A 26140-nucleotide genomic window follows, 5' to 3' on the forward strand; every position below is an offset into this window, starting at 1 on the left:
CCCCCTGGAAGGGCCGCGCCGCAGCCCGTGGGAGGGCCTCGCCCCCGGCGCCCCCCATCTCCACTCGCCGCCGTCCCGGCCTCCGCCGGAGGGAGGGGCCGAGCGCCCTCGGGGGGCCGTGGACCCCGGCGTTCTGAGCGTTCCGCGCCCCGCGCCGCCCGGCCCCCCCGCCGCCGATGGCCGCCGACCCGCCGGGAGCTGCCGAGAAGGGAGAGATGGCTCCCGGGACACGTGTGAGGTGGGTTCGTGCGGCTCCTCCTCATCCCTAGACCCGGGCAGCTCCCACTCCCATTCATCCTCAGCCCGGCCTCTCTCTACCTTCCCCGCCCCCAGCCTCACCCTCTCTTTGCTCCAAACTCCTCATCTCCAGTCCTCCTTCCTAGTGTCTCTCAACCCTGGGGAACTGGCCTTCCTTCCTGGACCCTGCTTCCCCTTGCAGACCCCCCACCCCCGCCTGCAGTCGCCACCCTCCAGGCCCCTCCCCTGGAGCGCTGGAGGGCCTCTTACCCTCATGGATGGGTCTGGAAGTCCCTGGAAAGGGGGAAGCTGGGGTAAGACTCTTAACTGGGAAGAGACCTTCCAGGCGTGCTGAGTCTGTATGGGATCTTGGAGGATCTGGTTTCCATGGGAAGGGGAACCCAAGGGATTCCAGACAAATAGGGATGGAAAGCAGCCTGAGAAGCTGGGGGGAATCTAAGACCGAGCCTATCCTGAGTTTTGTGGAGATGTCAGGCTGGATTCTAGAATCCCAGGGAATCTGGGAGATTGCCTAGCTTGACCCGAGGGATCCAGGAGAAGGATGGCATGGAGCAGAAGGAGCTCCGAGGGGAACACAGGAGCTGAGATCTTGGGCTGAGAAGACACTCTGAAGAAACATCTCAGGGGGGTGTCAGAGCCCCGGAAGTTGGGGGGCAGAGTGGATCATTAGGGATGGGGGAGTAAGGATCCCATTGGATCTAGGGAAGATATTCAGGTTTGGGAGCAAGAGAGATTGGATGGCTGGGGCTTATGAGAAGGAGAAAGAAAAGTCTGGAGCTTCCACCATGGAATCTGGAGGTGCCTTGGAGATAAATCTGGGGAATTTTAGGTTGGGAAAATCCTGGGGTGTTCTATATTTGGAAAACAAGGAGAGCTGGGACCTTTCTGAGATAACACCACAGATGAGGAGCCCCTCGCCTTTGAAAGGAGCTTTGGTGCGGTGATGTCACAGGAGAGGACTCAGTATCCCTTCCTCCTCCCTGGGCTCGGGAAGGGGCACTGAGGAAGTGTTAGAGGAGGAGAAATGTCAGGAAGCCAGTTCTCATGGCTCCCAGGAGCCAGAGGAGCTGCTGCAGGGAGGGAAAGGCCTTGAGTAGGAGTGCCTTCCCCCTGAGACTCACACAGGAGGGGGTGACCTCCTTGTCCCCGTGGGTAGGAGGGCAAGCTCTGGCTGCCTAGGGGTGGGGAGAGCTGCTGCCAGGAGTCTCTCAGGCCCGTCTGACCCTGCTACCATTCACCCACAGCCCTCGGCGTTGCTGACGCCCCCAATGTCGTCGAGCAGCCGGGGGCCGGGGGCCGGAGCGCGCCGACGCCGAACCCGCTGCCGCCGCTGCCGGGCCTGTGTGCGAACTGAGTGCGGGGACTGCCACTTCTGCCGAGACATGAAGAAGTTCGGGGGGCCCGGGCGCATGAAGCAGTCGTGCCTGCTCCGGCAGTGCACTGCCGTGAGTTCTGCCCCCATGTGTCGAGTCCCCTTGGAGCTCTGGGCACCCTTCCCGTCTGGCCCAAGCACTTTTCTGGGGTGGCTGCTTCCCAGAGTGTACTATAGAGTTGCCATTTGTTCGCTCATTCATTTCCTTCATCTGTTCCCTGGTTTGTTTAAATGTCTGTTTTCTTAGTTCCCAGCTGGGAGCAGTGTTAGGGAGCACAGAAGAATCTGACCCAGTCCCTACCTTCACGCTTTTCCCAGCTCTCAGCACAGACCCACGGAGAGCTCAGCCCCTGCGCCCCTGCCGTACCGCTCCCCAGAGGTATCTGTGCATAAGGGGCCTATTCCCACAGCTGGCCCCTGTGAACAGGCTTGCTCTTCTCTGGCCTCTTCCTCATCATCCATCCATTGGATTTGAGGCCAGGCTCACCCTTTGTGTGACCTTGAGCAAATCACTTTGAACCTCAGGTGCCTTCTCTGTAAAATGTTTCCTTTGCTGAGTTGTAAAGATTAAACAATAGCAGGGGTGTGAACGTGCCCACCACGAGGCCCAGCACACAGTAGGTGTGGGGGAAATGGGGATTTCCTCCCTGCCTTCCTCATCCTTTGAGCTTCCCTGGGCTCCAGAGAGCAGCCCCTTCCCCAGCAGCTGCATCCTGCATCCCCCTCCCCACACCACCACCTTCCTCTTCCTCCAGCTGCTCTTTCCTGGTTAGTCTCCTCACCCCACAGCCCCTCTCTTCTCTTCCTTCGTCCCCCAACCCCTTGCCTTGCTCTTCTGTGCCGTTTTCCCCTACCTGCTTCTTCCTTGATGCTTCTCACAACCCTCAGCATCCCCAGTAGGATTCAGTATTGCCATTATCCTCCCCTAAGTCACACTGTCTGAAGGCTGCTACCGTTTTCTTCAAGACTAGCTAGCTGCCTTTAGTGTTCCCTGGGGTCTTGCCCAAATCGGGTTCATTACGGGATCCAGAGCAACCCTTGGGCTGCCCAATTGAGCAGCCTCAGAATCACCCCAAACTGCTGCCATATCTTTAGCCTCTCTGAGTATTATTACGATATATGCCTGTGGTCTCCCTCCCCAAAGCCAGCTGTACTTTCAGGGTCACACTGGCCCTGGATTCAGTTATGACAATCACAACAGTGAATACAACTATGTATCAAATGCGCCTCCTGCATCATCTCATTCTTACAACAGTCCTGCAGGGGAAAGATTCTTAGCCCTGTTTTATAGATGCAAAACAGAAACTCAAGGAGGTCAGATCAGTTGCTCGAGGTCATACTGCCAAAAAGGAAAAAATACAGGATTTGACTTAGCTTGGCACATGGGTTCTGAACCTTACTCAACAACTGGCCAGGGTCCCCAGAAGGAGAAGGGTCTTTCCCCTGTTGCTGGCTTCCGGGGTACCTGATACCCCTCTTCCCCAACAGCCCGTGCTCCCACACACAGCTGTGTGCCTCTTGTGTGGGGAGGCTGGAAAGGAGGACACAGTGGAGGGAGAGGAAGAGAAATTTGGTTTGAGCCTCATGGAGTGTACAATCTGCAACGAGATCGTCCACCCTGGCTGCCTGAAGGTGATAGTCTTGGGGACCCTGGGATCTGGGGTGGGGCCGATTGTCAGGGAGCAAGGAGGTGGGGCACATTGCCACTGGGTTTGCTAGCATCCTACATCCATTCCCTGCCCTCTTGCCTACAGATGGGGAAGGCTGAGGGTGTCATCAATGCAGAGATCCCCAACTGTTGGGAGTGCCCTCGCTGCACCCAGGAAGGCCGCACCAACAAGGTAGGGGCAGGGGCTGGACTGGGAGCTGGGTAGGTGGTGAGCTGGGGAGCTGTGCAGTACCTCACTCCCAGCTTCCATCTCTCCAGGATTCAGGTGAGGGGCCAGGCCGCCGCAGGGCTGACAATGGTGAGGAGGGCGCCAGCCTGGGGAGTGGATGGAAGCTGACAGAGGAGCCGCCACTTCCACCACCCCCGCCAAGGCGCAAGGGCCCCCTACCTGCTGGCGCCCCCCCAGAGGACGTGTCTGGGCCCCCCAAACGAAAGGAGAGGGAGGCAGGGAATGAGCCCCCCACCCCAAGGAAAAAGGTGAGCCATGGAGCATGCTCACTAGGTCAAGCGTAAGGGATTCTGGGAGCTGTAGTCTTGGCCATTATTGGGGGAGGGGGTCTGGGAGGCTATGCTCCAGTGGGTTCCTCCAGGGGTTGTTGGGAGATGTAGGTCAGGAGTTGGGAGGGGTGGGGCATGCTCAGTGTGGAGGAGAGGTACAGGTGAAGGGGGAAATTGGCACTGGCTGGGAAGATTTGAGAAACCTGGGTGGTTTGGGAGGAAGGAGAGAGCATGCTCAAATGAACTGCTATGGAGGAGGAGGAGGGAGGGGCTGGAAAGGGCCTGAGGGGAAAGAAAGAGGAGATGAGAGCATGCTCAGTGAGCCAAGACACTGGTTGCAAGGTAAGCATGCTCAGACTCTTCCCTGAGATGGGGGCTTCTGGGATTTGTAGTCTAACAGGAGGGTGTGGGCCTTAAGTTTTGTGGTCAGTGAGGGCCTAATGGGGTCTCTTCCCTCCCCCATATCTGCCTATTGCTCTGGTAGGTGAAAGGAGGCCGAGAGAGGCACCTGAAGAAGGTGGGTGGAGATGCCTGCCTCCTCCGAGGATCGGACCCAGGCGGCCCCGGCCTTCTGCCCCCCAGGGTTCTGAATCCGAGCCAGGCTTTCTCGTCCTGCCACCCTGGGCTCCCTCCCGAGAACTGGGAGGTGTGCCGGGGACCTCCTCCCTCCCCCTCCTACCTTTCCTTGCCCCACCCTCCACCCTACAGACACAGCTCTGTCTCTTCCTGCTGGCTTTGTCCTGCCCCAGCCCCAATGGCCATAATGGGGGTCTGGGCCCCTGGGAAAAGTTGGGTGGGAGTGTGGGTGGGGTCCAGGCCACAGGAGCCCCTGACTTCTCAAGAGCCCCTAAGGGTATTATGTGGTCCATTCGCCTCATCTTTCCAAGCCTTAAAGGGGAAAGAACTGAGTTCACATTTCTGCCCAACTGCTTACTCTTTGAATGATCTTGGCAACTTGTTAGCTGCTCTGAGCCTCAGTTTTCCCATCCGTAAAATGGAGATGATGCTGCCCACCTTACCCACCTATTCCACAGAACTGTATAAATCTAATGAGGTAATGAAAGTAAATGAGACTTGTTAACTATAAAATTTACCTAAATTCAAGGGAGATGAGGCCCAAGAAGTTCAAAGACTAGCTGAAAGTCTCACAGCAAAGCTAGAACTCAGATATTACTTCGCACTGACATATTAAAGGCAGGGTCTGCCTCATTGTGTTCAAATCTTGCCTCTGCCATTTGTCAGTTTGTCGCCTTGGGCAAGTCATTTAATCTCTTTGAGCCTCACTTTCCTTGTGTCTAAAAAGAGTAGCCCAAGTCGCCACTGCATTAGAGCACTGTGAGTCAGTGACCATGGGGTGCTCTGCACAGGGCCAGGTGGTCACTGTTACTCTCACATTGTTGAGTAGATGCTCAGAATTGTCTAGTCCAGGTGTCCCATGTCATATATGATAAAGCAGGGGTTTGCCGAGGTCATACAGAGTTGATAAGCTAGCCAGTACTCAAAACCAGGTCTCTAGTGTTCTCCATACCTTACTGCATTTGGAAATTTATAAGCCATCGACACCCATAGGCTTTTAATTCTTTGAATTAGCACCTTCGTGTTACAGATGGGGAAAGTGAAGTACAGAGACCGTGACTTGTCCAAGGTCTCACATTGTTTAGCAGCAGTGCCATGGCTGGAACTCAGGACTGTCCCTTGGGCTGTACATCCCCTGGTGACTCCTCATGGGTGGTGGGGGGGGTTAGGGGGGGAACTTGTGTTCCAGGCCCTAGAACAGCCTCACCTGTCTTCCTGCAGAAACCAAAGCCACCTTTGGCCTCTGCTGAGGGTCCGGCGGTGCCATCCCCATCACCACAGAGGGAGAAGCTAGAGCGTTTCAAGCGGATGTGCCAGCTGCTGGAGCGGGTGCCTGATACCTCCTCTTCCTCCTCTGATTCGGACTCTGACTCCGACTCATCAGGCACATCACTTAGTGAGGATGAGGCCCCTGGCGAGGCCCGGAATGGGCGAAGACCAGCCCGGGGCAGCTCTGGCGAGAAAGAGAACCGTGGGGGACGGCGGGCTGTGCGCCCTGGCAGTGGGGCGCCTCTGCTCAGCTGGCCCTTGGGCCCCGCCCCACCACCCCGGCCTCCACAGTTGGAGAGGCATGTGGTACGGCCCCCACCTCGAAGCCCTGAGCCTGATACGCTGCCTTTAGCTGCTGGATCCGACCACCCCCTGCCCCGGGCCGCCTGGCTTCGTGTCTTCCAGCACCTCGGGCCCCGAGAGCTGTGCATCTGCATGCGAGTCTGCCGAACTTGGAGCCGCTGGTGAGTGGCCTAGAGAGGCCTGAGTTCCATTGCCAGCGTGCTTCTCACTTGCTTTGTGACTTATAGTAGGTCTCTGATCCTCTCTGGGCCTTGCTTTTGTGTAGATAATACTTCTGTAGCGTGTATATATTATTATAGTGTGACACTGCCATATTCACTGAGCGCAGTCTGCGTTCCCTTTGTGAGCTCATCTAATCCTTGCAGCCAGCTTTGTGGGGCAACTGAGATGAAGCTGAGGCCCTAGGTCATTTGGAGAGGAAGGAATAGAACCAGGAATTTGAACCTGGGCCCTCTGGCTCCAGAGTCTTTCCTCTTAACGATAGCTATTATTTATTGTTTAGTGTGTGCCAAGCATAGTACTAAGTGCTGTAATGCATCATCTCACTTACTTTCCATGCTCCCTTTTCTGGGGGCAGTCTGATTATTGGTCCCGTTTATGTATGGAATGCCCCTTGCTGGAGTATTCCTCTGTCCTCAAAGGCAGTGTGCTTGGACCTCCTGGTTCAGCTCAGAGCTTCCTCACCTGGAGCCACAGTGACACCCTCTGTCCACTCTCCTTCCTCTACTCCCACCCCCCACCTCCTGAACCTCACTTGTTCAGAAATGCCGGTCACCCTCCCCAGCCTCTTGTCTGCCTCTCTGATCCCGGCCCCAGCAGAATTCTCCTCTCCATCAAACTCCACAGCACTCTGTTCCCCTCAGAGAGCACACACAGGCCCTCTCCGTGTTGACAAGCCTTCATTCATTGACTCTTTTTTCTGTTCCTGTCAGTTGCTGGGAGGGGGCAGATACTGTCTGTCAGATCTTTATGTCCCCAGCATGTGACAAGGGCTAGTGTAGGTGCTCAAGAAATGTTTTATAAATGAGTAAATTCAGGCTCTTTCCCAGGTACTCGCTGTGGACCTCCGGTTGGGCACTTCACAATGTTAGCTGATTTATTCCTCGTAGTAGCTGCCCCATGAGAGAATGAGGGACACCTGAAGTCGCAGTGCACGTTAGCAGCTGAACTGCAACTCCTGTCCTCTCCCTTCAGCCAAGGTCTGGGGTGCTAGTACAGGCCTTCTGGTCTCTGCAGGCAAATGGCCTGCCACTGAACATTATTCTCCCCTGAGGAGCTGTATGCAGTTGGGCCATTTACGTACTTCACTGTGCCTTGGTTGCTTCATCTAAGAAAACCAGGATAATCAAAGCTCTTTCTTTATAGTGTTTTTGTGAGCTTATATGCATAAAGAATTGAATTCAGTACCTAGGAAATAGGAACTATAGTTAATGCCTTAACTGAAATTATTATTACTCACACAGTTACAGATGTTTACCAAAAGCAAGGACTTCTAGTTCTCAGAACATAGATCTGTGCCCTTGAAGAATTCCCAGTCAACCTGTAACATAGAAGCAGATAGTTGCAGAAGTTGCTGGGAATTACCACCCCTGCCTCATGTATTAATTGAAGAAATGTTTGCTGAGGCCCCTTCAAGGCCAGCCTTTGGCACATGGGATCCAGAACTGAAAAGACCCTGATTTCTGCTTCAAGGAGAGACATCTGACCGGAAGTGGACAGAGCAGAAAGCTGGATTGCACAGTGGTTTCCAGCTTGGGCCCTGAAGTCTGACCCATGGGTTTCCTCCAGTGTGACTCCAGCACTTCCTGGCCATGTGGCCATGGGTGGACAGCTACACCTCAAGGCCATAGTTTTCTCATCTGTAGTCTGGGGCTCATATTAAAGCTCACCTTATGGAGGTTCAGTGAGGTGGTTTCTGCAAAGCACTTAGCATGGTGCCTGAAAGTTACTAAACACTCAATAAAATGGTGGCTTCGATGAGAAGGATAAGGGCAGAGCAGAGCCAGGGCCTGTGGGGGACACGGTGGGACCTGTCAGGAGGCTGTGCCAGGTCTGGGGACAGAGGCAGGGCCAGTGGGGAGGGATTCAGGTTGAGAACTTTAAGAAGTGAAATGTCTTGGACCTGGTAGCTAATTGGCTTTGGGGGCAGCAGGGCAACTCTCACCCAACTGAATTTGTGGTGCAGGACTCTGGATGGGCAATAGCTCTATTCCCCAAGCTCAGGAATAATGGAGGAGGAGCAGGTTTGGGGGAAAGTGCAGAGCTCAGATTTGACAGGGTTGGTCTGCAGGGTCTGTGGGCCAGCCAACTGGAGCTGGCAGGACAGCAACTGGACCTGCTGGTCTGATGCTCTAGAAAAAGATAGAAGCTTGGGAGTTTTTGACATTCAGGTAGCTTCAACGATGTGGAAGATAGAATGTCAGTATTTCAGAGTTAGAGAAAGCAGCAGAGAAATTGGAGGAGATCAAGGACAGAGGTGTGCCCCAAAAAGGAGAGAGTCTGAGGGAGGAATGAGTGATAAGCCTTGGTGGGTGTTGGCAAGAGGTCACGGGAGAGCAAGGACCGAGAAGTAGCAGTTGAGTTTTGCTACAAGGAGGCCTTGGTATCCTTGGCTCTGCTCTGTGGAGTGGGTCATGGGGGACCAAAGTCAGATTACATAGTGTCAGGGACGTCAACTCGAAGGTGGGGACTTGATCTGTCTGTTCCTGCTGTGTCCCTAGTTTCTAGGATGGCCTACCATGCAATAGGTACTGAAAAAATATTTGCTGAATGAATGAATGAAAGTGAGGAAATCAGGATGGAGTGTGGAAAGAGGTAGTAGAGGGTGGAGCTGGAGAAATTTGTAGGTGGGAGAGCAGGAAGTTGCAGGCTTTCCTGTCTGGTGGCGTTCATCTCTTGGAACTGGGAGGCGAAGTGCTCTTCCAAGAGCAAGGGGAAAGAGGATGGGCAGGGGAGGCATGGAGGAGTTGTTGAGTTGCAGGAAGAGGGCTGGGGCTTTCAAGGACATGTGCAAAGAGAGCAGCAAGGAAGGGACTGGAATGCAGGGTCAAGGCCAGCTGGGGTTGGGAGTCAAGGCCTGCAGATGGACAGACTATAGAACAGTGGTGGCATCAGGGAGCCCAGAGAACTCTGAGAAGGAAGAAGTGGCTGTGGTTGGAGCCCCAGAGACTGTGAGCTTGCAGGGACCAGTTTGGCCCAGCCCTCTGTCCCCAGGGGCTCCTGCAAGAGCTAGGTTTAAGATTAGAATTTAGGGTTTTGCCAGTGGGCTTAGTAATGTGCTGACTCAGGCATGAGGGTGGCTGGAGTCAAGGAGAAAGTGAATGGGCTAGGAAACTTGGACATGAAGCCCTGCCTCTCTGAGACGACGGCATGCCTTGGCTCTTAAGAGTTTTTCCTACCTCTTGCCTCAGTGTCATTCCCCAACTTAGAACCCATCTGTTGTGCCCTGGTGTGCTCACAATGAAATCCCGCAGTCCTGTTTTGTCATTTGGGCATGAACTGGGCCCCTGTGACTGCACTAAACACATCCCCTGTGTTATCTCCCTCTATTGTCACAGCAAATCTTGGAAGTAAGTGCCATCCTTCACCTTTTATGGTTCAGGAAATGGAGGCCCCTAGAAGGCAAGTGACATGCCTAAGGTTGCCCAAAGCATGGAGGTGGCAGAGTTTAGATCCCCCCAGCTGACATACTTCACCTCTGGGCTCTGTGGCCACAGCAGTCCGTGGCCTGGCATCCTAGCCCTTCTTCCTTTGGCATCCCTACCCCAGCCTCCCTGCAGCCCCACCCCTGCCTCTTCCCCACTCAGAGCTCAGGCTGGCCACCCAGAGAGCTTGGTTCTGCCAGCACTTAGTAGCTGCGGGCCCTTGAACGAGTTTCTTAACCTCTCTGGGCCTCATTTTCTTTAACCGTAAAAAGGTGATAATAGTTGTATTTACCTCCTCAGGCTGTTCTGAAGTTAAATGCTTAATGCATTGTACAATACCTGGTACATTGTGAACCCTGGAGGAACACTAGTTATCAGTGCTGTCATTGTCGTCATTATCATCATTATCATTCTCATCATCAAGATGAGATGATGAACTGCCCATAGTTCCTGCTCCCTGAGGTTCCCAGAACTCTCCATTTTGTCTTGCTCGTGGGCCTAGACACGGATTCTTCCCCAGAACACACCCTCTTCCTCCCCTCCCCTCCCCTCTCTGAAATAGCCACTTCTTCCCTCAAAGTCTTGGTTCAGACATTGTCTCCCCATGAGGCTCCCCATCCCCGTCCTTGAATTGACTCTTATTGTGTCGCTTAGCACCTCAGTCACTGCAGACTGTGTCTCCCCTGATCGTGTAGCAAGAACCCTGTCATCTGCCTGCTCTGGGCCCAGTGGAAGCTGGTCACTTGATATCAGAGGTTCTCAGTGACTGTTGGCTGCCACTGAGGTTTAACCCCCATGTCCTCATACAAGGGTAACAGGACTGATGAGCTCCAGCCAAGAAAGGGTCAGGGGAGACTTCCGGGAAGAGGAGGAACTGGAGCTGAGCCTTGCACGATCTGGGTTGGTTGGCATTTCTGGAAGAGGCACAGCATGTGCCCAAACATGTTGGCACCAGACAGCATTGTGTGTCTGTAGGCAGGTGGGTGGTTTGGCCTGGCTCTCATGGAATATGACACAGAAACATAATCAGGGTCTGTGGGGGCCCTCAAGGAGAGGGGTTCCCTTCCAGCTGTGGACAATCCAGGAGGGCTTCAAGGAAGTGGTAGCAGTTGACCTGGGATTCAAGGATAGGTCAGAGTAGGCAGAGAGAGGTATTGGATGGAGTAGGATTTCACTGTGTGTGGAAAGAGAAAAGGGGTTGGACCTAGGGGCAGAAGCTGGGTTGGTTTTTTCCTTTTCCCTTTTAGAATTGGAAAGATTTGCAAAAGTTAATTGAGTGGAAGGTATCCGGAGAGGGAGAGGCTATAATGCCAAAATGTGGAGGTGGGGTAAGGAGAGAACAAGAGTTTGGGTAGCAGAGGAGTGGAGTTGTTCAAATGGAAGCCTTCTTGGTGTCTGTGCCTCCAGCATTTCCTAAAATGTCACCTGGGGCTCTGGAGTATCCCCGGCTTATTAAAAACATGGCTTAATTCTGTTAGTTTTGAAAAGGAAGTCTCTGTTGGGTGCTGTTTTACCTTTGATACTTCTCTAACACTTGCTTATCTCCCTGTTTAACAGAAATAGCCTTTAGTGGTAGCCTAAAGCCACAGCAATGGCCCTAGAATTCACTAGAATTCAAAATAACCCTGGTCTGTTTTTATTGTTATTTATTTATTTAATTTCTCATGCTTGTTAGAATATTGTAATTTATTCTTAAGGTTAACATATTTATGTGAAACAGTACTGGTTTTCAGTGCAAAGAGGGGATGATTTAAAGGTGAATTCATGGTCTGCAGACAAGTGGACAGTTGATGACTGTAGTTTGGGACACTGCTCCAGCTCAGAACTTCTTGAAGGGAAAGACGAGCTTCATGGGCCCTGCCCTGTCCCTGTTGCGTCTGACACAGTCCATCTAGTCCAGTGGGACTGTCCTGACACAGCTGAACTAGATGAGAGTTCCCAAACAGCCCAGAGGAACTTTAGTGTACCACAAAGTGTTAATAGATAACCTTGGAAGAGATGGGGAAGGGTTCCTTGGTGAAGTGAGTTTGGGAAGCCCTTCTCCAGTTCACTGCATGTTGGACTAGTCAAGGCTCTTGGGGTGCTGGGGTCAGGAAACCTGTTTAACTTTGTTCAGGCCTCATTCATCTTGTAGCTTCAATACCTGGAACCTACCAGGCCTTCCGTAAACATTGAGTGAATAGATGAGTGTGGGGAGGAGTGCTCCATGCGAGCTGTAAGTAGTTCACACTGGCTTGATTCATTCATTCAACAAACGTGCAACAAATAACATAATTTGCACGTAGCAGTGCATTGAAGACTAGGATACAGAAGTGAAAAAAGGCCAATCTGCCTTTATGGAGCTTACATTTTAGTTGGAGAAACACAATAATCAAAGAAAGAGAAAATATCAGGGCTGTCAGTCCAGCTTTGGGCAGCTGGCATCAAGATGGGGCAGATGTGGATCAGGGGCAGAGATTAGTAGAGGCAATAAGATTTATCCATGAGCCACTGGCTTCGCCAGGGAGGAATCAAGAAGCCCAAAGGAGGTGGGGACTACTGATAACACCAGTCCCTTTGACGTTGCATTAGATGGTGCATGCAGTGTTTGAGTATGTATTTTGCATAATGCTTTATAAGCTTTAAGGCCCATGGACTGTGATTACCTTATTTGATCTTATAGCAGCCCTGTGGGGCAGGCAGAGTCTGGGTCATTGCTTTCATTTGGTAACTGAGGCCTCTGAGGCTCAGGGAGAGAAGTGGACTTGCCCAGGATTTCGCATCCAGTTAGTGATGGAGTGGGGTCCCAAAGCTCTTGGCCTGGGGCCAGGAGCTTCTTGCCACCGGCTGTGTGGGCCTGGAGAGAGTGTGGGGATTGTGGGCTCCCTGGGAACTGAGGACTCTGTCTCCCCCTTATGGCTGGCAGGTGCTATGACAAGCGTCTGTGGCCTCGAATGGACCTGAGCCGGCGGAAGTCTCTGACCCCGCCCATGCTCAGCGGTGTGGTTCGCCGCCAGCCCCGTGCCCTGGACCTCAGCTGGACAGGTGTCTCCAAGAAGCAGCTCATGTGGCTTCTCAACCGACTACAAGGTAGGGTGGGGTGGCGAGGCAGGACAGGGGAGGGACGGGGACAGGCCTGCAGCACTTGCTTCCTGACCCACCCCACCACTCCCAGGCCTGCAGGAGCTGGTGCTTTCCGGCTGCTCCTGGCTGTCTGTCTCTGCCCTGGGCTCAGCCCCACTGCCAGCCCTGCGGCTTCTGGACCTCCGCTGGATAGAGGATGTTAAAGACTCCCAGCTCCGCGAGCTGCTCCTGCCTCCACCAGACACCAAACCAGGTGCGGCCCCTGTTTTACATCTGTAGAATGGGTTGGCCAAGGTGAGGGTATGAGGCTTCTAAGGTCTCTTCTGACTCATGCTGGGTCTTGTTAAAGGTTTTTTTTGTTTTGTTTTGTTTTGGTTTGGTTTTGGCGGCTGGCCAGTAGGTTAAAGTATCTGAGAAAAGGAAAGAACACATGAGATTGAGCAGGAAGACCTGGCTTGGCGATCGTTCATTCACTCACCTGCTGTGTGCTTTGAACTGAGTCCTGAAAGGGACAGGGTTTTCCCAGGAAGTGTGAGGCACGGTTAGCAGTTTGCTGAGGCAGGAGGCCCATAGGGTGGAGGGAGTTGCTGGGAGCAGAGGGGTTATATGGAGGTGGGCGGTAGGGGCACTGGAGCTTCTCATAAATCCAGGAGATGGGACGCTCACAGCATCCTCTCTGGCCTTTAGCAGTCTATTCTCCACACTGGGGCCAGGGGAACCATCCAGAAGGGCATATCTGTCCATGTCACTCCTGTGCTCTAAACTCTCATTGCTCCCTGGTGCTTTTTGGATAAAGACCAATATTTTACCACAGTCTCCAAGTCCCGGCATGGTCTGGCTCCCACTGACCTAGGCTGTCCCTGCATTTTGACCACCTCAGCCTCCTCATCAAGTTCCTTGCAACCCAGGTCCTTTACTCCTCTTTGCCTCTTAGGCTCTATCCTCTTCCATCTGATTAACACCTAGTCATCCTTCAGGCCTCAGCACAAATGCCACTTCCACCTAGGAGCCCTCCCTGATCCTCCCCCCACTGAGCTCAGAGTCCCTCTTAGCTGTGAAAGCAGTCCCCTCCCAGCACATCACTATGCAGCAGAGAAGTGATTTCAGCTCTGTTCCTCTCAGTGGGTTCTTAAGCTCTGTGATGGCAAGGGCTGGCTGCTTACCCAGTGGTGTGCTCAGTAAATACTTATTGAATGAATAAATTGAATGAGCAAACAATCGGGATGAAAGGGAGGTCTAGTTTGAGGGAAGATTCCAAAAGATTTGCTGGGACCTTAAATAAGAGAATAATTGCAAAGTTCTTCCACAGCTTCCTTTCCTGGCTCCCTTCTTCCCACCTAACCCCTTTCATAGCAACCCTGGAAGCGGGGACTAGAGAAGCATTTTCTGGACAAGGCACTAGAAGCCCAGAGGGGTTAAGTGACTGCCACAAGTCACACAGGCAGCGCCAGGCCAGTGCCCTCACCTGCTGCCCATTCTTATTGGAATTGGACTGAATTGGAAAGATTTGGGGGTGGGCTGCATTCCATAAGGTGAAACAGTGCTGGCTATCTGACAGACCCACCCCACCTCCTCCTGCCTTAATTCATTTCAGTTCAAGTCCTTCCTCAGGAGCTCCCCAAGATGAGCCTTCCAGGCCCTCAGGGCTGCTGGGTGTGTCAGGACTGTGCACCCACCTTTCCTTTCCTGGCTCCCTGGCTTTGTGCAGCATTCCTGGAGTTTGCCCCCTGCCTGTTGTATTCTTCTGTCACCTCGCTCCATGTTCAAACCCTGGGAGGCCCAGCTTAAATGCCACCACCTCAGTGAAATCCTGGCAGATGACTACTTACCCCACCCAAACCGGAAGTGACCTCTCTTTTCTCTCCTTTCCTCTAATGGCCTTTAACTGTGGCCTAAGGTTGGAGGCATCTGTAAATGTATCCCTCTCCAGGCTCTTAGCTCCTCAAAGACAGGAGGAGGAGTAGAATTCAGGGCTTGCAAAGTCGAGCATCTGCAGAGGTGGCCTGGCAGACAAGAAGAGTGATGCTCTGGTGCAGGACATTAGGGGGTGGCCTCTAGCAGCCGAGCTCCAGGCCATCACTGTCAGGTGGAGAGGGGGTCCCCAGTGATGCTAGATCTTAACAGTTCTTCAAAGCAAAGCTCAGTATCTGAATTTCTTTCTTAAAATGCTCTTTTTGGGGCCGGCCAGTTAGCCCAATTAGTTAGAGCATGGTGCTAATAACACCAAGGTCCAGGGTTTGATCCCTGTACCAGCCAGCGATCAAAAAAAAAAAAAGTCCTTTTTGTGTTGTTAGTCATTAGTTTAAGAAAAATTTTAGCACTATGCAGATTCCACTTTTGGAGTCTGGTTTCATGAGTTTGTGACATCTGATCTAGTTTATCTCAGGGCTAGGCTGGTGCCTGGCAGGAGACAGCATTGTGGTAAGAGTGCGGATTCCGAGTCACCAGTCCTGGGCTTCCTGGCTCTGTTTCTTTATAATCTGAGCTTGGACAGATTGCTTTATGATTTGAGCCTCAATTTTCTCATCAGTAAACAGGAATGATGATTAGAGAACTTGTCTCCCAAGGCTGTGGTTCTTAAAGTATGCTCTCTGGATCAGCAGCATCAACATCCCTGGAGAGCTTAACTTATTAGAAAAGTAAACTCTGAGGCCCCACCCTAAACCCACCTAAATTCCAGGGTTGGGGCCAGCAAGCCATTTTAACCAGCTCTCCAGGGGACTCTGAAGCCTCTCCAGTTTGACAGCCAGTGGTATAAAAGAAAGGCAGACATGTGCTTTGGGGACAAAGATGAGGGGCGTGAACTCTTCCCCAGAGATGGGGGAAGAGGAGGCCTCTGAGCTCAGACCTGAAAGCCAGGGACACTGGCCAGGCTGTGTCTTGGGCAGGGCCACTTGTGAAATTTGGCCTATGTGTTTGGGGGTAAGGGAGAAGAATTAGGAGCAGAGACAGGTATGAGACCTTATAGGAATTGGAATGTTCTACCAAGACTGGACTTCTTTGAGTTGCCCTCAGAGCTTTTATTTTTTTTATTTTTTATTTATTTATTTTTTTTGTCTTTTTGTCTTTTTTTTTTCCGTGTCCGGCAACGGATCGCAACCCTCAGTGTTGCCCCCGTACCGGACCGGGGACCGGCAACGGGATTGCAAACCTCAGTGTTGCTCCCGCGCCTCGCCCAGCCAGTGAGCGGGAACCGGTCTATATGTGGGATCCGAACCCTCGGACGGGAGCGCCGCTGCGCTTCCCAAGCGGCGCACTATCCAGTGCGCCACAGGGCCGGCCCAAAGAGCTTTTAGCAGAGGAGGGATGTTGTCCTGTTTGTGTTTGAGAATGGCTTTCTGTGGATGCTAGGAAGAGGAGATACTGGAATAAGTGAGGAGGCTGGGGCAGGAGTTCAGGCCAGAGTGGTGTTGACCCAGAGTGGTGACCAGAGGAGTGTCCAACTGTTGACTACGAATCATGGAAGAGAGGGAGGCGGGAGAAGGGCCTGGGAGAAGGCCCTTTAGGAATGTCATGTGTTGGATGAATGAATGAATGAATATATATTGAGCACCTACTGTTTCTCAGTTGCTAGAGCAATGAACAACACAGACAAAAATTCCTGCCTTCAATGGAACTGAGAAAGAGAGCAAGATTAGTAGGAAAAAATGTATACAATATGTCAGATGGTGAAAAAATGGAAAAAAAAATGCAGGGAAGGGGTAGGAGTGTGTGGAATGTTATAGTTTCAGACAGTAATCATGGCAGGCCTCACTGAGGAGGTGAGTGATCAATGCACAGATGAGCTGCAGTCAGTTGTGTGGGTATTTGGGAGAAGAGCAAGCCTTGTGTGAGTGCAGCTAATTGAACCTTGCTTATGGTGGAAGCAGGTTTGGGGGGGGTGAGGAGTGAGGGTATGGAGACAGCTGTTCTGGACACCTGGGTGCAGGGACAGGAGTGGCCAGGGGTGCTGACTATCTTCTGCCTGCCCAGGACAAACAGAGAGCCGGGGGCGGCTGCAGGGGGTGGCAGAACTGCGCCTGGCAGGCCTGGAGCTGACAGATGCCTCCCTGCGTCTCCTGCTGCGCCATGCACCCCAGCTGAGCGCCCTGGACCTGAGCCACTGCGCCCACGTCGGGGACCCCAGTGTCCACCTCCTCACAGCCCCCACATCTCCACTCCGCGAGACCCTGGTGCACCTCAATCTTGCTGGTAAGCATGGTCCCTTGTCCATTAGGTTCCCCTGTTGGTTCCCCATGGCTAGTGCTACTCCCCCCACTCACCTACCTGGTCTCAACTCTTGCTGTCCCATCCCCAGGTTGCCACCGCCTCACAGACCACTGCCTCCCGCTGTTCCGCCGCTGCCCGCGTCTACGCCGCCTAGACCTGCGCTCCTGCCGCCAGCTCTCACCTGAAGCTTGTGCCCGGCTGGCAGCCGCCGGCCCCCCTGGCCCCTTCCGCTGCCCAGAGGAGAAGCTACTTCTCAAGGACAGCTAGTTGGGCGCCCCCCTACCCTTCCCCAGGACTCATCAGGAGCCTGGACCTCGGCCTTCATTTCACCCCTTGCTGGGAGGCCAGGTTACCCACCTCGTGACTTGGGATTCCTGAGTTTTCTGACTTGGGATTCCTGCCCAGGGACTTGAGCCAGCCTCCCCCTTCCCTTCCCCCTGCACTGATATCTCTGGGGGTCTGTCCTTCCCATCTCCTCCCCCTTTCACCTGCTTCATTGTCCATCCCCTGGGGGGAATGGGTCAGAGGTACTGGGGGGTGCTGAGCCAAAGGGATGGTGGGAGGGGGGTTCAGGTGCAAATTTGAGGGAGGGAGAATGGGAAAAGGGTATCTGCACACAGGATACTGGAAGCCAGGGGCTGGGGGGAGGTGGAGGATGGGCGGGGGGAGGGGGCAGTAAGCAGACCACCAAGGGTTCAGGGAACAAAGTCTTGGAGTGGGGGGTGGGATGGGGGGGCCAAAAAGGGAAACCAGAGGAGCAATTGGGGATCCTGGTGTCAGGTAGGGGGACTTAGGGAGCCAGGGGAAAGCCAGGGCTGAGTGGCGGGTGGGGGCAACAGCAGGTGTGGGGGCAATTGTACCCCCTCAGGGGGGTCACCCCTCTCCTTACCCCCTCCCCAGATTTCAGTTCCTTCCCCTCCTGACCCTGACTCCTTGAACGTCACTGAAAATGGCAGCTATTGCGAGGAGTGGGGGCCACGGGACTACCGCGGTTCAGCTCGTGGCTCAGGGGAGTGGTGAGGGGTACCCCAGCCCCCTGCCTGCCTCTCCGCACAATACTTGAACATTCATCTGTACTGAAGTGTTACTTGAACCGGGGGAACCTCGGACCTGGGGGAGCCGGAGTGCGAGGGGACAGGACCAGCTGGGATTGAGACTGGACCGGTGGGCACACAGTTTGGACTGCGCCACCCCCAGGCTCTCTCTTGCTTTACTGTATTGAGCAGCTACACCCCTCTTGACCCGAGTTGGGGGTTGGGGGTGCCAGCCCAATGATGGGGAAGATGGGACTCCTCCAGCTTGGCTCTTCCCACTCTTTCACCGTCATGGAAACTATCCCATTTGCCCAGGGAACTGCCACTCCTGGTTGCCATGGAAATAGCAGCCAACGGACACCTCCCGATGCCAGTGCTAAGGCTGGAAATGGCCCCTCTAGTTGCCATGGGAACTTCGTAACAGACTCTCTTGGCCCACCTCTCCCCGCCCCTCCTCCGGTGCTGAGGAGGGGCTTCGGGAGCCAGAGGGCGGAGTCGGGGCCAGGTCCCGCCCCTCAGCCCCGGCCTCCTGGGGGAGCCGGGTTGTACCACGTTGGGGAGGGGGGATCTATCCACATACCTCAGGTAACAGGGAGGTGCGCGGGTGGGGGGGGTGGGACTGGGCGGACCAAAGGCCGGAGGAGGGGGCCTGGGGGTCGCGAAAGGCTCGAGGATGGGGCCGCTTGGGGGAGGGGGAGGAGGCAGCCCGGCGAGGGGCAAGTGGGGGACCCAGCCGGGCTGGGCCCCTGGGCCCCGGGTATGTACAATACTGTTTGCTATAAAACTCAGAATCTTCCAGCCGGGGCCGCCGAGTTCGTGTGTGTGTCTGCAGCGTCGGGGAACTGGGGGTATGGTGGGGATAGCCGAAGGGCTCACTCCTAGGGGCTCTTTAGATCCATCTGAGGGGCCCCTTCCGTTCCTACAGGTGAATGAGCTCATCTTTCCCGTTTACTGCTTAGACCTGGGAGTGTCCAGGTGTGCCTTGGAGTGGTCTGGAGCCCGGAACTCCCAGTCACAGGCTGGGGCTTGGGCGCCTGCATGGTAATCCTGGTGCGGTGGTTTCGCGGGGTCCCCCGGAATCTCTGCCCACGGATCTGGGACTGCGGGGGCTCCGTCCCCCGGCTCCACCCCATCATGTGGCCGCCCCGGCTCCGCCTCTGCCCCAGTTCCTGTTGCGGCCTCTGTTTTCCCGCTTCGGCCCCTGGGGCTTCCCCGCAGCCGCTGCTCTTCCTGCTTCTCCGGGGTCGCCTCTTTCCGGGCTCCTGCTGCCCTCATCCCCGCTCGCCCCGCCGGGGGATGGGGCCTTACCCCGCCCTGGGCCGGACTTCCTGGGGCTTCCCAGGCGCCTCGGCCCTGCTGTGACCGCCCGGCCCTCCTGGTGCCGCCCCCCCCAGGATGAAGGGCGCCGAGGGGGACGCGGGCGAGCAGGCCCCGCTGAACCCGGAGGCTGAGAGCCCCGCGGGCTCGGCCACGTACCGGGAGTTCGTGCACCGCGGCTACCTGGACCTCATGGGGGCCAGCCAGCACTCGCTGCGGGCGCTCAGCTGGCGCCGCCTCTACCTCAGCCGAGCCAAGCTCAAAGCCTCCAGCCGCACGTCCGCCTTGCTCTCTGGCTTCGCCATGGTGAGGGAGGGAAGGGGCACACGGGGTGGGGGTGAAGTAACCGATTCCCCCAGGGAGACAGGGTAGAGGAAAGGGAAAGATGGGGTTTAAACAGGGAACGAACTAGGTCCCAACGGACTGAACAAGTCCCTTTTATGGGTGTGGGTGTGTAAACAGGACTCCAGGAATATAAACGGGCCATGGGGGAAGGGGTAAACAAGTCACCAACGGGGACACATAGGCAACGATAGGGCAGAGTGATCCTTCTGGCAGAAGTGGTCACTAGGTCCTCATGAGAAGTTCAAAGGCAAGTCAGAGCCGGGCGGGGGTTCTATCAACGGGGGTGGGGGTGGGAATAAACTGGATGCAACTGAAGGCAGGCCCATCCCGAGGAAGGAGGCTGCTCTGCAGAAGGCACAAAGGGTGCTAGTATCACCCAAGAAAAGTGAGAAAAGGTGATGATGCCCGTGAAGAAGCCGCTGGGGAGGGAAGCTGATAAGCGATTCTCAAGCTGATAAGCTGCAGGTGTGGGAGGAGGATACCAGCTAACGGTCCCAGAAGTGGCCTCACAAGAAGTGGGATAGAGGGAGTCCTATGGTGAGGAGTCAACAGACACGAGTCCTGACTCCTCCCTGCTATGGCCAGCTGTGTGACCCTGGACAGCCTCCACCCCTCGCAGGCCAGTGGGAAATTCTGAGATCATGGAGGGTGCGCCCTCTGTATCCTGCCAAGTACCCGCCCCAGATGAACTGTGATTCTTGTCATCAGGAACCCCAGATCCAAGCACGTCAGAGCAAGACACACACCAGAGGTGGCTCGGACTAACCTGCTAATTAGACAAGTGTGGAAACCGAGGCCCAGAGTGGGGCAGTCACTCTGCCAAGGACACTCAGCAGATAAAGGATATAGAATGAATTAGGACCCAGGGTCACTGGACTGTTCATTACAGGAAGAAGAAGAAAGGGGATGGAGGGGGGTGCTTTTGGGAACGTGCTTCTGTTGGGGTGGACATCAGAGGCAGCTGAGGTAGGGTCATAGTACTAGGTGATTTGGGTTAGTCCCTGCCCTCTCTGTGCCTCAGCCTCTGTATTTGAATAATGACAGGTAAAGTCTCTAAGGGTCATCCTAGACCTCTGATTTTCTATTTGGGGTCCCAGAATCCATAGACCGAACCACCCTTCCTCCTGGGGGTGTCATTTAGGGGTGGGGAGTTGGCTTCTCTTCATCTGTACAGACTGCAGAGGGAGGGAGCAGCTGAGGGAGGTCAACCCCATGGTCCAGCCTGTTCCCAATGGGACAGTCTGGCCAACTGTAGGACTTGCAGGTTGCTGGGGTGACAGCTTAAGGGCCAGGGCCTTCTCTGCAGGATCAAGAGGCTGGATGTGTAGGTTTTGGGGGAAGGACTGGCCGCAGTCCTGGCAGGGGTGAGCAAGGCTGGGCCTGGCTCTGGGAAAAACCAGGATTAAACCTGACCCAGATCCCTGTCTGTGGAAAACACCTGGTAACACCTGCTATGGCCTAGTTTCCCAAAATATTCAGCCTTGTTTTCCTACCACCACCTGCCACACTCTGTACCTTCCCTTACCTCCCCCTAGCCCCAGAGCAAACTACTAGACCCTGTGAGAACCAGGGATGAGGAAAGATCCAGATTCTGAAACCCAAGTAGCCTGAGTTAGAATAACATTAAATGAATTGTTTTGAACTGTCAGTAAGTACCGGGAACTGAGCTCGTGACTTTTATGTTCATTGACTTTCTATTATCCTATGAAGTAGCTACCACTACTATGGCCATTTTACAGATGAGAAAACTGAGGATCCGAGATGTTAAGACAGCTGCCCAAGGTCCCACAGCAAGTAAGTGGCAGGATTTGAACTTAGGCAGTCTGTCACGAGTCCAAAATTTATACATTCCTAGAACAGAGTCATCAACTCAAATATTTGCCAAGGCCAGGCAGGTACTATGGGTGCCAAGTTGGCCAGGTGAGACTGGTGATCAAGAGACCCCATGACCTGTCCACAGGGAGCAGCCATGACTCAACTCTAGCTGAGAGTCCCCATGCAGGAATGTGGGCCTGGTGTGACCAGATCTTCCAAGTTTTCCAGAGGATCTGGAAATAGAGATATTTATATGAAATCTCTTGAGTTTTAAAAGTTGGCAACTAATTCAATTTTAAAAAAACACATTGTGTGAGCCAAGCAAAACATGTCTGCAAGCTGGCTTCGGTTCATGGTGTACCAATTTGCAAACTCTGGCCTCAGACTTTAGCATTAACTATAATAACAGAAAACACTTACCTTGTGCTTACTGTGTGCCCGACACTGTTCTTAGCACTTGGTGTGTATCATCTCATTTAATTTTCTCAACCACTCTATAAGGCAGGTAGGTGCTATTATCAACCCCCTATTCCAGATAGGAAATTGAGGCACAGACAAAGCTAAGTCACTTGCTCTAGATTACACAGCTTGTAGACCTGAGAAAGAACCCAGTCAGCCCAGCTCCATAATCTGTTTCTAACCCCTATGCTATTACAAGGTAAAACTGTCAAACATATCATCCAGCTCTCTTGATAGCCAGGTGAGGAAACCAAGGTCCAGAACAGGACAGAGCCTTGCCAAGGCTGCCCATTTGTTCACTTGACAAAGTCAGTGCCTTCTTTCTGCCAGTCACCATTCTAGGTCCTAGGAATAAATCAGTGATGTATCCCAACAGGCAAAAACTCTTCTACTTTTGAGGAGATTACGGGCACTCAGTCCATCCCTCTTGTCCTTACAGGTGGCCATGGTGGAGGTACAGCTGGAGAGCAACCATGAATACCCACCAGGCCTGCTGGTGGCCTTTAGTGCCTGTACCACTGTGCTGGTGGCTGTGCACCTCTTTGCACTCATGGTCTCCACGTGTCTGCTGCCCCACATTGAAGCTGTGAGCAACATTCACAACCTCAACTCTGTCCACCAGTCTCCACACCAGCGGCTCCACCGCTACGTGGAGCTGGCCTGGGGCTTTTCCACTGCCTTGGGCACCTTCCTCTTCCTTGCTGAAGTTGTCTTGGTTGGTTGGGTCAAGTTTGTGCCCATAGGGGCTCCCTTGGATACACCGGCCCCTGTGGTACCTGCAACCCAGGTGCCTGGGACTCTGACTTCAGTGGCCACCTCCCTTAGTCCAGCTTCCAACCTCCCCCCACCTTCTGCTTCTGTAGCCCCATCACACGCTGAGCCATCATCTGAGGCCTGCCCACCTCGGCAAGCATGTGGTGGTAGTGGGACCCATGGGCCAGGCTGGCAAGCAGCCATGGCCTCCACAGCAATCATGGTACCTGTGGGGCTCGTGTTCGTGGCCTTTGCCCTGCATTTCTACCGCTCTTTGGTGGCACACAAGACAGACCGCTACAAGCAAGAGCTGGAGGAGCTGAGTCGCCTGCAGGGGGAGCTGCAGGCTGTGTGAGGCTGGTGTCAGCCATTGCTGCAGCACTGCCTGCCCCTCTTGTAGGGGTCTACCAGAGGCCCCAGGGGCCTGCAGACCTCATTCCCTACCCCTGGCTGGAGCCACTTCCTGTGGGCCACTCTCAGGTAGACACCAGATTCCTGCCCGCAGGGTCCTTTGGGCCAGGCCTTGGGGCAGCTCCCATATCCCCAGGGGTTTTTCCATGTCCGTCCATCCAATGGGTTTTGTAAGTTCTACCCTGCACCTAGGCTGGGAGGAACAAGGGAGGAAGTGGAAGGTCCTCAGTCCAAGTACCATGCGGTAGATAGAGGGGAGGCAGGGAGACCCTGGTGGACCTGTGATGCTGACCTTCAGTCCCTTGCTCCTGCACAAGATGTGGAGGTCAGAAGGTTACAGGCCCACACAGCTGCCCCAAGAAGGCAGTCAACCCTTGCTTTATTTTTGTAGAATCTATTTTAGAGTTGGCATTTTGGGGAATGATTTCCCTGTCCCCATACTTTGAGGGGTTCCACATTCTTGCTTTAGTTGCTTTAGAGGGATTTCTGCCCCAGGCATAGGTCCAGCCTTTCCTAGAAGGATCCTCCCTGTTTTTGGAGGTCCAAGTCAACCCCCCACTGTTGGTGACCTATGGCCACACGCAGAAGGGGTGATACCTGGTCCACTGCCCTAGGCCTTCATTTATGCATCTATACCCGGTTCTCACTCTCCTGGGCCAGGGCTGGAGGTTTTGGGAGACTGAGGGCCTCTGCCCCAGCCTGACTCCTTACCAAGGGTTGGGTGAGGAAGTTTTAAGGGAGAAGGTCCATTAGCCTTCTAGTCATTAGCCTGTGGAATGCAGAGCTCTTCCGACACTGAATTTTTGATGCACCGTTTTGTACAATAAACTGTGTTTCACGTATGTCCCTGTGGCTGTGAATGGGATGAAGGTGGGGGGCCTTCCTGGGAGGTTACTTATTCCTAAGAGGCAAGTGGAGGCAAATGTACCTGGCAGGGAGTGGGTTCCAGGTGTGAGCCCTGTCAGGCACTGACAAGGACCAATTGCTTCTGAATGTGGAGAGTTATTTCAAGGCTAAAGGCCTTTGAAATCTTGTTCCTGAGCTCAGGGTCCGTATCTCTTCCATTGAGGATTTAGTGTAAGTTGTTTTTTTTTTAAACTTTATTTATTGGGCCTCTGGCCAGTATGGGGATCTGAACCCACAACCTTGGTGTTATAAAGCTGAGTTCTAACCAGCTGAGCTACCTAGCCAGCCTAGTGTAAGTTTCTTTCTTGAGTGCTACATACCAGGGGCTTTTCATAGGTTTCACAGCTAGTCAGTGAAACCGAATTCGGATTACCTTTACCATCATATGGGAATCTTTGTTTGATTTGAGAAAATGAACCAGTACCTTTCACCTGGGGCAAAAGTAAGGAATCTGATCTCATCACCTATGCCTCCATGTAAGTTAATTTTTTAGCCTCATTTCCCTCAAAATTTGAAAGGGTTTTAATCCTCTGTCTTCTTTGCTGTGGTGTGAGACCTTGGGCAAGTCCCCTTTCTCTGTTCCTTGAAATGGTGGGTTTACACAAACCAGGCTCCAAGATTCTCTCCTGCACTGTTCTGATGTCTACAATAGTACTGTTTGACAGGAATTAACATCCATTTTTAGAGGAAGAATCTGAAACTTAGGTCAATGACTTGCCCAAGGTCCTATAGTGAGGAACTGATATAGAGATGTCAGGAGTCTAGGGCATCCTCAGCTCAGGCTGATGGGCCTCTTGGGAGTGCCGTTCCCCCCAGAGACCAGGGTGTCTGCGTCCACACATGATAAAAAGGGTGTCCAGCCTGAGGGGGACCCGGCCCCGGGTCCCAGGTATAGGCCTGCACTGGTGCTGACCTCGAGTGGCCGGCTCCCATGAGCATAGGGAGCCCCAGCTGAAGAAAGCTGGCACTGGGGCCATGATGCCTGGAGAGTCGACAAGCCGATTCCAGATCCTGTAGGATCTAGTTTATTATGTTTTACACGACCCATTTAAGGGCCTTTAGGCCCAACCAGGCCTATTAGAGAACGCGGAGACAATCCCGGATTTAACCACTAATTGTGGGCTAAGTATGGCAAAATGCGGCACCTTCTACGGGCCTCAGTCTCCCCATCTGTCAAATGGGGATCTTAAACAGCTACAGGCCCAAGGATGATAGTGGGAAGAAAACGCTCCCGACGTCAAGTGCAGGGCCGAGCAAACGGCCTGAGTCACTGCTCCTGGTGGTATCCTTCCACCTCCCGGGTGCCCCTCCCAGTCCGCCCCGGTTTCGGCGGGTCCCGCAGCAGGCGCCTTTGCCCCGCCCCTCCGGGCTCCGCACGCTCTGGCCACGCCCCTCCGCGCGCGGCGCCTTTGCCCCGCCCAGAAGGGTCAGCAGATTCGTCAGGCCGGCTCCTCCTCTGAATTACTCGGGAATCCTCTACACCTGACTGGAAATTTTCATCGGATTCTAACAGGAGCTCTGGGCTGGAGCCATTTCCTCCTGGGTCAGAAGTGGGCTATCCCCTGAGTTGTGTGAGGAAGAAAGATCCAGAAAAAGTGGTCGACTCTGCCAACACGACTTGGCTAACCGGGCGTTATTTTCTTGACACCACCAAGGCGGATGAAGGGAGGCGACGGCTGAAGCCAGGAACAGTGGCGAATCTGCAGCCCCTTAGACCTCCGGCCGCGCAAGGAAGGGGTAGGGAAGAGGCGCAGAGGAGCGCGCGTCCTGTCCACCGATTCGCCCCGCCCGCCCGACGAATCTGCTTCCTCTCAACGCGCCACTCAACCCTGCACAGCTCCAGCTGGCCGCCTCCTCTCCGCCCGCCCCTTTTTTCCTCAGGGACTGGTCACAGCTTTCGTCACCGCCGATTCGTCAGAAACCCCAGGCCGGAGCAGCTGCATAGTGGTGGTGAAGCACACTCTCCGGGGGATGCGACCAATCTCCAGGCTCCTTGGGCCGCAACTCCCGAGCCTTACAGGGCGCCGGCCGAGGCGAGGCCGCTACCCTCGGCCCCGTGGGTCTCCTGGCGGCACCCCTGGCGAAAGTGCGAATGCAGACGTTGTGCCCGCTGGGCCTCGCGCAGGTGGCGGTGGTGTTTGGTGCGCGCGCCGGGGAGGTGGTGGTGGGGGGGGCGCCGCCGCCGCCACCGCTGCGGGGCCGGGGCTCGCGCTGCCTCCTGTCAGGCCCACACGGGGGT

The 26140-nt window shown here is 54.3% G+C and overlaps 3 protein-coding genes across 6 annotated transcripts in view; all 3 read left to right on the forward strand.

Moving 5' to 3' along the window:
- Positions 1–359: 359 nt before the first annotated feature.
- Positions 360–18699, forward strand: FBXL19 (F-box and leucine-rich repeat protein 19). 2 transcript variants are annotated; one of them, XM_008594141.1, is made up of 11 exons: positions 360–551; positions 1503–1703; positions 3119–3262; positions 3385–3471; positions 3558–3776; positions 4282–4443; positions 5595–6106; positions 12495–12658; positions 12744–12905; positions 16625–16843; positions 16950–18699. In XM_008594141.1, exons 1-11 carry the CDS (start codon positions 516–518, stop codon positions 17126–17128), a joined length of 2085 nt encoding a protein of 694 aa, XP_008592363.1. In that variant the 5' UTR covers positions 360–515; the 3' UTR covers positions 17129–18699. The 2 variants fall into 2 exon arrangements, with proteins under 2 accessions (XP_008592363.1, XP_008592369.1); XM_008594147.1 differs by lacking the exon at positions 360–551 and having other exon boundaries at positions 1632–1703; positions 4282–4314.
- Positions 18700–19290: 591 nt separating this feature from the next.
- Positions 19291–23834, forward strand: ORAI3 (ORAI calcium release-activated calcium modulator 3). The gene is made up of 2 exons (XM_008594154.1): positions 19291–19518; positions 22271–23834. Exons 1-2 carry the CDS (start codon positions 19291–19293, stop codon positions 22937–22939), a joined length of 897 nt encoding a protein of 298 aa, XP_008592376.1. The 3' UTR covers positions 22940–23834.
- A 1740-nt stretch (positions 23835–25574) lies between these two features.
- Positions 25575–26140, forward strand: part of SETD1A (SET domain containing 1A) — a 22965-nt gene continuing 22399 nt past the window's right edge. The window contains exons 1-2 of one of the 3 annotated variants that reach the window (XM_008594196.1): positions 25575–25638; positions 25783–26042. The gene's annotated coding sequence lies outside the window, so the exon portion shown is untranslated. The remainder of the gene's footprint in view (positions 25639–25782; positions 26043–26140) is intronic. The other 2 variants (XM_008594182.1, XM_008594188.1) reach the window with 2 other exon arrangements.

The sequence above is a fragment of the Galeopterus variegatus genome, unplaced genomic scaffold, assembly GCF_000696425.1.
Source record: "Galeopterus variegatus unplaced genomic scaffold, G_variegatus-3.0.2 Scaffold162, whole genome shotgun sequence".
NCBI classification, from domain to species: Eukaryota; Metazoa; Chordata; class Mammalia; order Dermoptera; family Cynocephalidae; genus Galeopterus; species Galeopterus variegatus.

What these genes read in the sequence shown, in the direction of transcription:
- FBXL19 (XM_008594141.1), top strand. Translation starts at nt 516, where the DNA reads ATGGGTCTGGAAGTCCCTGGAAAGGGGGAAGCTGGG. An exon ending in TCCCTCCCGAGAACTGGGAG is followed by an intron (nt 4,444 to 5,594) that starts GTGTGCCGGGGA and finishes GTCTTCCTGCAG; the next exon opens with AAACCAAAGCCACCTTTGGC. An exon ending in TCCACCAGACACCAAACCAG is followed by an intron (nt 12,906 to 16,624) that starts GTGCGGCCCCTG and finishes CTGCCTGCCCAG; the next exon opens with GACAAACAGAGAGCCGGGGG.
- ORAI3 (XM_008594154.1), top strand. Translation starts at nt 19,291, where the DNA reads ATGAAGGGCGCCGAGGGGGACGCGGGCGAGCAGGCCCCGCTGAACCCG. An exon ending in TGCTCTCTGGCTTCGCCATG is followed by an intron (nt 19,519 to 22,270) that starts GTGAGGGAGGGA and finishes TTGTCCTTACAG; the next exon opens with GTGGCCATGGTGGAGGTACA.